This window comes from Brachypodium distachyon, chromosome 2, assembly GCF_000005505.3.
Source record: "Brachypodium distachyon strain Bd21 chromosome 2, Brachypodium_distachyon_v3.0, whole genome shotgun sequence".
NCBI classification, from domain to species: Eukaryota; Viridiplantae; Streptophyta; class Magnoliopsida; order Poales; family Poaceae; genus Brachypodium; species Brachypodium distachyon.
In genome coordinates this window covers 36,765,902-36,779,643 of record NC_016132.3, presented here as the reverse complement: position 1 = coordinate 36,779,643, position 13,742 = coordinate 36,765,902, and the positions used below count along the sequence as shown (strand labels likewise).

General features: G+C 46.7%; 1 protein-coding gene across 1 annotated transcript; it reads left to right on the top strand.

Annotated features, from left to right (window-relative positions):
* The first annotated feature begins 5,187 nt into the window (after window positions 1-5,187).
* LOC112270745 lies at window positions 5,188-13,519 on the top strand. Its single transcript, XM_024458827.1, has 5 exons — window positions 5,188-5,264; window positions 9,187-9,692; window positions 9,771-10,147; window positions 10,475-10,657; window positions 13,130-13,519. The coding sequence occupies exons 1-5, from the start codon at window positions 5,188-5,190 to the stop codon at window positions 13,517-13,519; spliced, it is 1,533 nt and encodes a 510-aa protein (XP_024314595.1).
* Window positions 13,520-13,742: the final 223 nt, after the last annotated feature.

Sequence of the window (13,742 nt, the reverse complement as noted above, 5' to 3'; positions counted from 1 at the left end):
CTCCAACTCTTACATATTTTTCTGACTTTCTATGAAACTACAGGACATCGGTGACCATCAATACTTGATGGAAGACATCACAAGGCTCCCTGACATTACATTTATGGGCCTGGGTATATTGTCACATGGGCATTCCTTTGGAGCCAGCGTATTCCATGTTCTCAGACTATGTATTGGAGTAAGAAAGCTGTCTCTTACAGTTTTCGACACACCTAGACGCCCATAGGTAACACATCTCTAATTTGTTTATCCAATACCTAAGTTTAAAGGGAAACCACATAAATAGTTATACTGAAGTACACTTGCATTTCCTGAGGTACCTAGGTTCGAGTTGCTAGTTTCGCTGCTCTTGGTACTGGTTTGAAACTGGATGCGTTGCTAAAATATATATATGTTTTAAATATATGTTGCATGGTAGTTCTTGCAATGACAATACTATGCTCTTTAGATTTAAGAAAGTGGCATATTACTTGGGTTTGTACCTTTGTAATAAATTTTATTTTTTGCAAGTTTGTTAGTCTGTTGGGAGTTAGGAAAACTAACGTATGTGTTTCAGAATTCCATTCTAGAAAAGAATGCTAGAAACCGGGCACTTTTTTCATCTTCTCTGTCCCCCTTTTTTCAAGACAGTTCCTCAATTGACCCCTGGAGGACCGCGTGCTATGATTGTTAGGTTGGTTGGAGTGGTCTCACCAGGATGAGATGGCGGCCGCTAGAGTGGAGCTACGTAGCTGCCTGACTTGGAGAGAATCGTGTTGGAAGGCACCCAACGGGATCCTGCTGTGTAGGAAATATATGGCATTTATGGGATTTGACTGAGTTATTGTATAGCAGGCTCAATCTTGATAACATATTTAGGATTTTAGGAGACAATAGTACGGCAATAGAATGGTTCGGGGCATTTGTTTTCCTAGGGTTGTGTCAATAACACAAGCATAAGTTCATCTTTTCTATTTGTAGAATACTGTTTTCCTTGGTGCATATGGCTTATTGCTAGCACAGTACCTGACTATAAATTTGTAGAATACTGTTTGCTATTCAACTTTCTATTTGCATAGAACAATCATGTTTTCTGCAATAGGTAGGCTTCAGACTAATTTCCAGTTGTTATTCTTGTACTCCCTCCGATCCGATTTAATTGTGGTTAAATTGGATCAGAGGGAGTACTTATTTTGTTGATGACATATCTTAAATATACAGACAGTTTTAGAATTTCCCTCTGATGTTATGTGATCGGATAATATCGGTTAATCTTGTTAAGCTGGTGTGTCCCTTGCTTCAGGAACAAACTGGATGCCCATCAGGTTGCATCTGTGGCCAGCCGCCAAACTGGAAAAACGAGGAACTCTCACTGAATTCCCTCCAAGAAGTAGAACTCGATTCCTGTCAAGGAACTGAACATGAAGCTGCTCCTGTGAAACGTTTATTCGATTAGGCAACAGTGCTGGAGAAGATGACAGTAACTTTCCATCCCTCAGTTTCTGAAAGCAAGGCCAAGGAATTTTACCAAATGTTACTAATCTTCTCTAGGCCAGAAATATGCATTGAGGGGCCACATTTTTCCTAACCTAGTTATAGCAAAGTTAGCCAGAGGACCATATCACCAAACTGTTTCTGTGGCGGGTTGGCTGTTTGTAGTTTTTATCTCGGTATCAACTGCATCCAGTGTGGAAATCAAAATCATGAAGATCCTTGGGAGGTGTTACAATGTCACCATCCTATGTTGCAAGGTGCAGGTGCAGCCTGTTAAATCATGCTGCATGGTTTATTTGTCGTACTTTTCCGTGGGCGTGTACTCCTTTTGTTGTGAGACCCGTTCTGGAAGCAAGCATTCCGTCGACATCAATTTTCCTGCTTATTACCAATGCAGATGTGAAATTTACTTCCTCAAATTCCACTCATGAAACTGGCAGCCTGCATGCATGAATTGGAGCTGTGACCCCCGGAGACTCCAGTTCACCTATTTCATTTTTTTTTATGAAATGACAAAGCGCGTAATTTATTGCCTAAGGTGAAGAGTTTTTTTTACTCAAGACAGTCGATATCCATCAAACGATTAAAAGAATAGAGTTGGCACTGTTTATAAGGAAAATCAGGCCTGAAAACCAATACAATGCACAACTTATTCTAGGAAAGCCGCGCGAAACCCCTGTCTATGAGCAAACACGAGGCAAAACCGAAGAAGCAAGCTACAAACACCGAAGCAAGCTACAAACGCCAAAGCAAAACCCCTCCCGCTATAATGACACCGAACAGGAACAGTTCTATGCGCTAGAAGAAAGTAGGCAGAATTAGACTTTTTCGACGACCGGAGCAAAGAAGAGGCTGCCCCGACAGCAACAGTTCGTGTCTCAGCAAGCCTGCGCTGCACGAAACCGCCATCCCTGGCCAGGACCCTGCTAGGCTCACCGCAGCAAGCATACTCCGCCGCCAAACGAGGGCTCCAAAGGCAACACCTGCAAGGAGGACACGACGTCCGAGGACATAGCCGTTACCCGATCCGGACACCGAATCTAAGCTTTCGCTCGGAGGCACCTCGTTTGCGAAGGGTGGGATGTGGCGGAGCTACACAACGAGCCCTTCAGGAAGGAATGACGTTCGAGGACGCCGTTGTCGTCGACACCGATTGTCGGTGCCGGGTTTTCACCTGCACCCACAACACCCACTGCAGACGGGAGCGGAGATCTCTACAGCGAGCCCAACGACCAAGATCCTAACCAGAGGCCATCGCACCACTGCGAGCGCCGACGAAGCTTGCCGAACACCACACGCCAACCACCACCAGCCAGGCCACCGCAACAACCCCACGCACTGGATGTTGCCACACAAACCCCAGATTAACCACACGAACAACAGGTCTCCATGCCAGGCCCGGACCAGACCCGCCACACCGGCGGTCCGCCAGTCCCATATCGGGCGTGCCTCACAGGCAGCCGCGCGCCACAGCGCCACCACGCGGCACTACGCCTGCAGGACGACCCCACCTCGCAGCCCAGCACCGCCGTGCCTTAGCGGCCTCCTCTGCCACGTTATGCCCCGACGTCCTCCACGCGTCGGCCGGTGCAATGCGCCACCACGCCTGCAGGACCGCCGTCGCCTCGCGCCGGCCCCAGCGCCAAGCGAGAACGAGAGAAAACCGCTCCATCACCACCATCCTTGCGCGTGGCCGGGTTTGCCGATACGTCCTCCGGTGGCGGCGATGCCGGGAAGGGAGGGAAGGGGCGCCTAGTGCTGGCGGCGGCTAGGGTTTCCTCTGTGTCGCCAGAGGAGGGTGACGCGGCGGCTTGGGGAGTTTTTTTATTAGAGGTGAAGTGTTGACGAGTCTTATAGTGAGAAATTAAAAGAGAGAAACACAAAAAGAACGCAAACAAGCAAAAAAGAAGAAGTCAGGATGCCCTAGGGCTAAGGAAGAGGTCGTGAACCCAGCGACCAAGGGCATGTGCTTCCTAACTGTTACATTTCAATTTTAGTTGTGACCTTCCTAACGGTTGCATTTCAAGCCTGTTTGGGACGGCTGCACTTCATATCTTCATCACTGAAGCAAGTGGAGTTGTCCCAAATACATCAAACTCTATATGTTATGTGAAGTGGAGCAAACTCCATATGTCAGGTGAAGTCAGTGAAATAAAAAAAGACGCTTCACCTGCTCCACTTCACCTAGATAAAGTTGAGGTTATTTACCCACCGCTGCAATCAAGTGACCCGGACCGTTAGCAAGCGAATATAAAGTCCCGACTCCTCTTCTTCCTCCCTCTTGGCTTTTGTTGTAATTCATTTTTCTCCATGGCAGCCCAATCCCCTGCCATTGTCCTTCTCCGGCGAGCCCGCGCTGGTCCTCCAGCAAGCCCGCCCCCCACCTCCAGCAAGCTGCAGTCGCTTCTCGAGGATTCGCCGCTGTCGCCACCTCCAGGATCCGTCGAAGCTGCTGCTTCTCCAAGACGCTGCCACCACCGGGATCCGCTGCAGGCCTGCAGCCGCCGCTCCTCCGGACTGCACAGCCACCACCGGTCGCCGCTGGTCATGCGTCTGGTGCGCGCTGACTTCGTCGCCGACGTTCCCTGCAGGACCTTGCTGCCTCTGAAGCAGAACGGTCCTGCCTCGGTTTCTCCGTCGACTGCACCTGGAACACAAAAAGGAGATTCTTCGAGCTGTACATGTTTGATGCACGTACTCGACACCTGAACCAAAAAGGTACATGCCACATCTGCATTAATCGGCCACATCGAACAGTTAGCAAACACCTGCGTTAGTACTGATCAATCCATCGAGGAAACAAACAATAATAAATCAGCGAAAAGGAAAAAGGCAACAGGTGGAGTGGAGTTCAGTTTAAGTGAAGCGAAGTCCTCTCAAACAGGCTTAGTTGTGACCAACGGAGCTACAAGTAAGAAGCACACAACTTCAACTATTTCAGTTTTAGCAGATGGTTGGTGCAAGAAGGCAGATATGTAAATATGAAACAAAATTGGGATTACAAAATACATAGAACAAAAGATCACCACGCATGGAAGAGAATAAAAAAATTGAAATATAAGCTTGGTGTATTAAAGGTCGGTCTTACTTTGATGTTTTTGTCGACTTAAAAATATGTGCAGCAGGGGAACAAATACATATTGGCGTGCTCCAATATAAGATGTTTTAGCTTTGTTTTAAGTGAAACCTCTTAAATTTTTACCAAATTTATAGAACAATCTATCGACACCTACAACTATAAGTTAGTTTTATTAAATCTGTCATGAAATATTTATCTTCATATTATGCTAACTACTTGACGTAATAGATATTAGTATATTTTTCTATGAACTTGATAAAACTCCAAAAGGATTGACTTAGGACAAATTAGAACATCTTATATTTTGATACCGATGAAGTGTTGCATTGGGATGTTTTAGCTAGTTTCAGAAAAGGGAAAGAAAGCAAAGCTAGGGTTGAGCCATCACGGAAACATAAGGAAACATGTAATAACCTACAAAGCCTAAAATGGACGAACCCTTCATAGCTTCTCTTTTATCTTGCACCCCGACCACACGGGCTTTCAGTTCCACGGGCGGATCTCTCTCCTCTTGCGTCCCTAGCTACCTTATCCTCATCGTCCTTCAAATTGAGCAGTCCATGAAAGTCTTTCGAAATCTCATCCTCTCCCTAGAAAAATACCTCTTCTGTAGGGCGATTAGCGAGGCCGCAAAGATGGGCGGCCGGATGTCCCCTCCGCTTTGGCAGGCACGGCCGAGATTGGATTCCACACAGTGGCTTGCAAGAAGCATGTAATACACAACATCCAAGCAAAACAAAAGACCACGAGAAAAACAAAAGTTACAATTGCATCCGAGTGTACTTTTCCTCCTATCCCCACCTTGCATGCCTTGGGATATGTACAGATCTGGATGAATAATACATGTTCCGCATGTGTTGGACGACAAAGAGATAGAATCCCAGAGGGAGGAATGCACAGATAAGAGATGTGGGCAAGAAAGAGAGAATGCCAGAGATGTGCAAAAAATGTGCAAGACGAGAGAGTGAGATAGGAGGAGCGTCGCCGTCATGTGCTGAGAAAATAGATGGAACCCAAGGAGATGTCCCGCCACCCCAAACATCCAGGGGCGGAGCGTCCGACATCGGATCGAAGCATTTTAAGCAGGTTCAACGACGATGGATTCACGATTGGATGGCGGTGGCACACCCACCGGCATGTACAGAGAGAAAAAAGAGACGGCGTGTGCACACAGAAAGATGGCGCATCCACCGGCACAGCACCACCAACTCATTCCGCGAGGACGGTTAGATCAGGATACAAGAACGCGGCTACGATACGGCGTGTAACCGCACCCTGTTGTATTTTTTTTTAAATAATACGAATTTTTTAATCATTTTTGAAAATAATACGTGTTTTTCAAAATTTACAAAAATAATACGGCCTCGGCCTGGGCGAGGCTGAATGGGGCCAGTTGGCCTGGCCCAAGCCAATTAGGCCCAGTCGGCCTCGGTCAGGCCGACTGAAGCCCACTTGGCTTCACCCAGGCCGACTGGCCCAGTTGGTTTGGCCCAGGCCGACTGGATTCAGTGATTCGAAGTAATTTTATTTTTTTCTTCGGATCCTTCCGGTCTTTTGAACTAAAATACTCGACAACACGGATAAAAGTAACACGCCGAATCCGATTGGAAGTAATTAGTCTTCGCCGCTAGTTCGTTGCATGATCAACGCATACATGACAGAGGCTCATTTTTTGTCTCGAATCCTTGCGGTTTTTTGAACTAAAAGACTTGACAACTTGGATGAAGAGTAACATATATCGATAATTTGCTGGACAATTTCTGTGTCGATTCTTTGCGGTTTGTTTGAACTGAAAGACTTGACATTTGGATAAATTAACATACATCGATAATGTGCTGGTTACGGAACCAAGTCACGACTAAATTAACATACATTGGTAATACCGCAATTGGACATAATTAAAGATAGCAAATACATTAGAAACACAAGCACTACTGAGTCCACTTAGGCCATTGTCCGCTCGTATCGCCACGTTCTTCTGCAGCCTTTGCCACGGCGGCCCTTTCTCTTTGCCTCTCCCTTTCTGCCTCACGAGCATCCTTGCGCCTTCGTTCCTCCTCTTGCATCTCAAGCGATTTCTCCCTGTTTTTCCTTAGTGCTTCGTCAATCCAACGACGTTGTTCCTCCCTATGCTCTTTCATCTCTCTCTCTTGCTCCTCTTTCTCCTGGGCTGCAGCTTTTTCCGCACGCTGCTCCGCGTGAAAATGCTGCCATGCATTTCGGGACCTTGCTTTGATCTCTTCCACCGCCCAATCCGGCATCTCCATGTCAATCCAACGATACCACATGCATAGGGGCGGAGGAGACTACAAAAAAGCCTACTATTACAAATCTGATATGACACAGAAAACATGTTTTAAAACACCTAAATGTGCTTATTGGAGGCTTGTCGTACGGCGAAACCGGGACAGGTGGTTCATACTCATAGTTCGCGCACATGAAAAACCTCATGCCCAACTTATCTAAAAAATCTGTCACCTCCTTCACCTTGCATAGATTGCCGCACCAACACCTGAGATGTTCCACCCCCCGAGGCAACATCGCATCTTTCATCCTCCTCGGCCTCTCGCCCTGGTCCGAGCAAGGCAAACTCATTTGGGGACACTGGAATATTGGAAAAAATAGTAGTGGGAAGGATGCTTGGATGATTACCGGAGATGAGGTATTTATAGGCTCTCAAACTCATTCTCCCGCCACCGTTTCCCGCCTCTTTTTCCCGCCTGGTTTTCCCGCCTCCTTTTCACGCCACCGTTTCCCGCCACCGTTTCCCGCCTCCTTTTCCCGCCTCCTTTTTCCGCCACCATTTCCCATCTATTTTAAGTTGTCAGTTTTAATTTAAGTCTTTCTATTGCATATGTATTTCAGTCCTGCCATTATTTATATGCAAATGTAACTTGAATAAGAATGCGAAAATTAGTAACATGTCTCTCTCATACATATGTAGAAATATGTCTCATACATAGGACCTACATCCAAATATCAGGCACGGCGTCTGGGACGGCGTTTCGGGGGTGCCTGTGGCATGGTCCAGCCATACCTATGAGGTGGCACTATGTTGTGCGGAGGAATCATGGACCCATCCTCACGATACTGTGTATCCTCCTGTGTGGGGTCTGGTGGCGGAGTACTGAACATCCAGCTGTGTTGGACAGAATAGTCCTCTCCTTGAGCGTGATCCTGCTCACTACCCCACGAGGGTTCGGACAACGATGACTGATGCCCGTAGGCTCCTGCATGTGGAAAAGTACTTAGCATTACAATTGCATAGCAGTCATGGTAATGAACACAATAGATAGAAATATACATACCCTGTGGCTGGGTCTGTGGACGAAACTCGAAGTTCATCCTGGGACTCTGCTGGTGCTGCCACGGCGAACCTCCAGCCTCAAAAGAGGGGTGCTGCTGGTGCCAATAGTCGAAAGAAGACTGCGGCTGGTGCCACGACGAACCTCCGGCCTGCTCAGGAGGAGGTGGCCTGGGCGTCGACGCTCTGGTAGACGTGGACGCGGGTGGTGTCGGGGCTGCGGTGCTTCCTGCTGACGTGGCCGCTGCTGGTGCGTGGAGTGACAAGGGGGCCGTACGGACGCCTGGTGGTGAACGACGTCCGAAGTGCGGGTGCACGTGATAGCCGCGTAAACAGAGCGTAGCTTCTCCTCCATTTGTCTAAGCCAGGACTGGTGCGGCTCCCGTGGTAGTAGAACTGGACCGGTCGAAAGCGAACGTCCATACGCAGCGAACTCGGCCTGTAAATCCTGTGTCAACTGAGCCTGCAATTGGCACGAAGAGTATTACATATATATGGCAAAGTACGTAACAAACACATGCAGTATGTTAAGAGAAGATACTTACCGCATGCTGTCTAGAGCCTGAAGTAGACTGGCTAGGGTACATATCTCGCAAACTCGGCTCGGCTATCTCCTGGGGGCGAGAGTGCTGAATGAGGCTCAATCGGGTAGCTGTCATGTACCTCTGCAAATATCCGTTGAATAGATCGAGATCAAAGGCCGCCAATGGCCAAACCCGTGTCGTCGCAGTCTCCAATTTTCCTTAGAAGTGCGCGTGACAAGGGGCTCGACACTCCCAAGATGCGCCACCAATCGAGCAGCCCGATGCTTACTCTCAATCTCTGGAGATAGCAATGATACTCTTTCCATTTTGTACCTGCAACATTTATAGACATAGTTAGACATACAAATTAAAGTTAAGCATAGTAAAACCGAGAGTACATATTAAAACATAGTTGAACAAAGCGTAAAAATTAACACACAGTTTCACAGAGTACAAATTAAAACGTAACAAATTAACACTTAGTTTCACAGAGTACAAAATAAAATTTACTTCCACATAGAGTACAAATTAAAACTTAGTTTCACGGAGTACAAATTAACACATAGTTTCACATATAGTATAAATTAAAACATAGAGTACAAATTAACACATAGTTTCACATATGCATGATAAGCCTAGTTTCTTCCTCTCCCTCGTCGTCCACGTCTCCCTCTTCCACGGGCAGTAGCTCCACCAGTACCGAAAGTTGGACAATAAGTGTCCCTGTGGCCAAAATGGTTGCATAGAAAACATTGTCGTGACGGTCCTCCGGCTTCAGGAGGTCGTCGTGGAGCGCGCTGAGGCAGTCCTCGCCGCTGGAGCCGCCTCTGGACCCTCCTCCCGGAGCTCCGGTTCGCCCCCGGCATTGACCCCGACTCCATCCGTGCCGCCCTCGCCGCCCGTGAAGAAGCGTCGGTGGCCCTCTGCGACCTCGTCATCGGCCTGCGGGGCGCTTCTCCCGAGTCCTTCAACGCCTGGATCCCCGTCGCCGCGCGGAGCCTCTCCGGCCGTCTGCTCCTGTTCGAGATACTGTTCCAGGAAGAATACGAGGACGAGGATGGGGACGGGGACGGGGACGGGGACGAGGAAGAAGGCGCCTGCGAGCTGCCCTGCTTCGAGAGATCCACCTCAATCTGCCTCGACCTAGGGCATCTTCGCCTCATCGTGCCGCCTAATGGTGTATTCGCGAGGCTCACCGATCTTTGTCTTACCTGCGCCGCCCTAGATGGTCCTTGCAAGCTCGGTGAAGCTGTATCCTCGCCGCGGTGCCCGTCATTGCGGAAACTCGCCGTCCGTGATGCCTTTGGTCTTGGTAACTTCACAATCCACTCCGATTCTCTCGTAGAAATGGAGCTGGAGGATCTGTGGCGAGACGATGACATTGGTCTAGGCCACTTCAAGATTCACTCGGAGTCTCTCTTGCGATTGGCCCTGAATAATGTGCAGGGCTTGCAGGAGCTCACTATCATGGCGTCGGCACTCGAAAAGTTGGATGTGAGCTGCTGCTTTCGCGAAGGTTTAAGTCACAACCCACCGGTTGCAAACATATCTGCCCCTCAACTGGTGTCCCTCGGTTGGAGGGATGCTTATGATCCAAGCTCGGTCCAACTTGGCAAGATGGAAAATCTACAATGGCTGTTCACCAACTATTTTCTTGTGTACGGACAAGATCAGTATGGACACAAGTTATTCAATAGCTATTGCACGAGGCTTTTGCAGCGCTTTGAGTTCATCCAGAATCTTAGTTTCACGCTTGAATACCCACAGGTGAGTTCATTCTTATGCGAGTTACTGAGTGAAGCCACCATCATGGAAACCTGGAGTTGAAATTAAGGAATGTGCCATAGGCATACTCCACCCAATCGTTTATCCTTCCTAGTAGCTTGATATCATCTGAGATTACATTTTTGTTCCAAGTTATCATTGAAGTTACAGACTAGCAGTACTGCATTGTTTAGTTAGCGGGGCGCTCCCCCTCTCTGCCCCATAGAAATTAAAAAAGATCCCACAATGGTTGACTTTGTAAAGAGATGTTTGTTTCCTTTTCCAACTTTTAGAAATATTTTTTTCTCACTTTCTATGAATGTATAACAGAGAACTGCTTACTATCGGTACTTGATGGAAGACATTCCAAGGCTCCCGAAGATTGCAACCATGGCCTTAAATATATTGTCAAAGGGACATTCCTTTGGAGCCAGTTCATTCCATATTCTCAGGATGTGTACTGGTGTGAGATATCTGTGTCTTACATTTGTGACCGCAACCATGGACCCGGAGGTAACATTATCCTTACTTTATTTATCTAATCTCTCTCTCTTTGGTCTAAGGATGTATACTGGTGTGAGAAAGCTTTTGTTTACGCGACCAATCGCAGCGAGTGCTTGTCTAAAAGCTTTTCTAGCTAACCTTGTAGGGGATTTTGGTCTTTATTAGGAATTAATTTTAGTTTTTTTTGGATAATAGGTATTTTAGAATTTAGGGTTTGTTTCAACTAGCTAATAAGTGGATTGCTAATAATGGGCGAGCTCGTTACTTATTACTTTATGTGCTTTTTAATTATTCCTTGGCGCAGTTGTGAAATCCGCACAATTCCCTTTTTCACGTTTTGTTAACCACGCAATGGAGGGACCCACTTCCATTTTGGCTATATACACGCAGCAAGTTTGTCGGGGATTTTTCTTCTAGCTCGGCTTCTACCTCTTTTCGAATCTCTACCTTCGATAATGAGTTTCATTTCTTTAGTAGGTACAATAGCACTCTTCTTCGGAGCTACTACTTTAGCTCTTGGTCAAGGATATTTTAAAAGAAGCTTAGCCTATTCTGTAATGTCTCAGTTGGGTTATATCGCTTTAGACACATGATCATTGCTGGCGCACCTAGCTAGATATTGTCACGGATAACTAGGAAATTTTAGAGGGGAAGTCAGCAAAACAAATGACTAGATTTCAAACCAAATTATTCATAATCACACACTGCTTCTGCCTTGGTTAGGGATTTTTTAGATGGGCCTAATAAACAGGAAGAGGGAGTACATGAGTGTGTATTATTGCTAGTTGTTGGTTTGATACTGAATGCTTTGCTCCAAATTACTTGGCACATATAACCAACAACTAGCACTGGCCAACTAGCTCGAGCCTAGGCATGCCAAGATATATAAGGGCATCTCCAATAAGGTACCAGCTAGTAGCGATACTAACTTTTCTCTCACCCTTTTTTAATGTGCTACATTTTTTCTTATTCATTTGTTTTTTTATGGACCCACATGTCATATTCTTTGCTGTCTTGGTATCCGTGTAGTACCGTACTTCTTCAAGTAACCATTACTTAGTTGTGGCATTCCTCTCTCTTCCACATTGGCCACTAATTTCTTGGTACCCGTGTAGTACCCCTTGTTGAGGATGCCCTAATGCATACTCATGTACTCTCTCTCTCTTCTGGTTTATTGGGCTTATGAAAAAATAGGTTTGAAATCTGGCCATTTTTTCGTTGCTTCCCCCTCTCCACCCCCACCCCCTCTCCATGCCAGGTGCGCAAGCCATTCTCTTTAATCTTGTCTTTAAAGTGATAACCGCTCCAGTTTGAACATTGCAATAAATGCCCACCAAAATTTCAGCCACGTTGGACCTCTCACTGCCCATTTCGCCATGCATGAGGCATGCAACCCAATAAATACGTGACGTAGGATGCATGCAAACTGCCAGTGGAAACGGTCTTAGCCCCCTTTTCAGTGCACTTCACTTTTCAGGGTTAAGCTAGGATAACGCGAAAGAAGAGACAGTCAAGTCTTGTTTTTTCTAGATATTTCAGGTATATTATTGGTCTGCCAGCTAGTAGCGGATAAGTGCTCAGAGCCGAGGTAGCGACTTGACCCGATTGGGGGGGGGGGGGGGGGGGGGTTGGGGTGGTGTAACAGCATGCACTTCCTCCGACGTGAGTGTGTGTGGGGACTAATACACGCATACGTACGTGCATACCTGTTGTAGATCTATCTATATGAGCACCTGTACAGGTGTGCCTAGGAGGAAGTACCCATATTGTGTTAATGAGTATTTGGAGATGGGCCTAATAATAAGTGAAAACGGCTTTTTGGAGATGGGCCCAGAAGGATGGAGTGCATGGCTTATGTGTGATGGAGTGTATGGCTTATGAGTCGAACAATGGCGGTGGTTTGCTCTACTAGCAAGTTGCTTGGTTTGGTAACTTTGTAATAGGTTTCCTCTTTGAAAGATTATTAGTCTTCCAGAAATGAGAAAACCTATTGGGCAAGATTTAGGAATCTGTTTCCAACAAAGAAAGATGGCGATGTTGCAGGCAGCCAACCGTGAGGGAGGTGGGGCAGCGTCCAGGAGGGGTGAAGAGAAAGAATCTGCTAGAGAGGAGCTGCCGGAGTTGGATCCTTGGAGGGGAGGAACCCAACAGGATCCTGCTGCGTGATGTGAATTTGGCTGAGTCTTTGAGTAGAAGGGTCAATATTGATGATATTGTTAGGATTTTGATTATAATATTAGTATGTAGTATGCCTGGGACATGTGTTTCGTAACTGTTGAATCAATAACAATAACCTAAAGTCAATTTGAGATCTTCTTGAATATGGCTTATAGATAGCACAATACCTGATTGTGAATATTAGAGAAGTTTTTTTTGTTTGATTTTCTGTTTGCATAGAACAACCATATTCTCTGCAGTAGGTTGGCTTTAAACTAATTCCCGGCGTTAATTTTGTGAAGCTGATATGCCCCCTTGTTTCAGGCACAAACCGGATGCCCACCAGGTTGCATTTGTGACCAGCAGCCACCAAACTGGAAAACGGAGGATCTCGCGATGAATAACCTCCAACACGTAGAACTCCGTAACGTGACAGGAACAGAACATGAAGCTGCTTTTGTGAAACGGAGATTCGATTGGGCAACTGTGCTGGAAAAGGTGAGAGTAATTTTTGATTCCTCAGTTGCTGAGAGCAAGGCCAAAGAGTTCTGCCAGACGCTACTAAGCTTCTCCAGGCTGGGAAAACGCATGAAGGGCACCCAGAAGACTAACTCGCCAACCTGTCTGCTGCCTCAGGTTGTCAGTTTGCAGTCTTTTCTCTCGGTATCAACTGCATCCAGTGTAGACATCGAGATCCTGAAGACCTTTGGGTGATGTTACAATGTCACAGTCCTCCGTTGCAGGCTGCAGCCTGTGAAAACATATTGAGATTTCGAATTAATTGCACAAACTATGTCATGAAACCGGCTGAAACAGAGCTACAGCTCAAAGAGCTGTGAAGTGAGGAGACTGCTATTCCTCTTTGGTTGCAAATATTGTCCGAATATTTCTATGGATAATCTCCGTCTCTGTTCCAATGTTGCACTTTAAAAGGTTA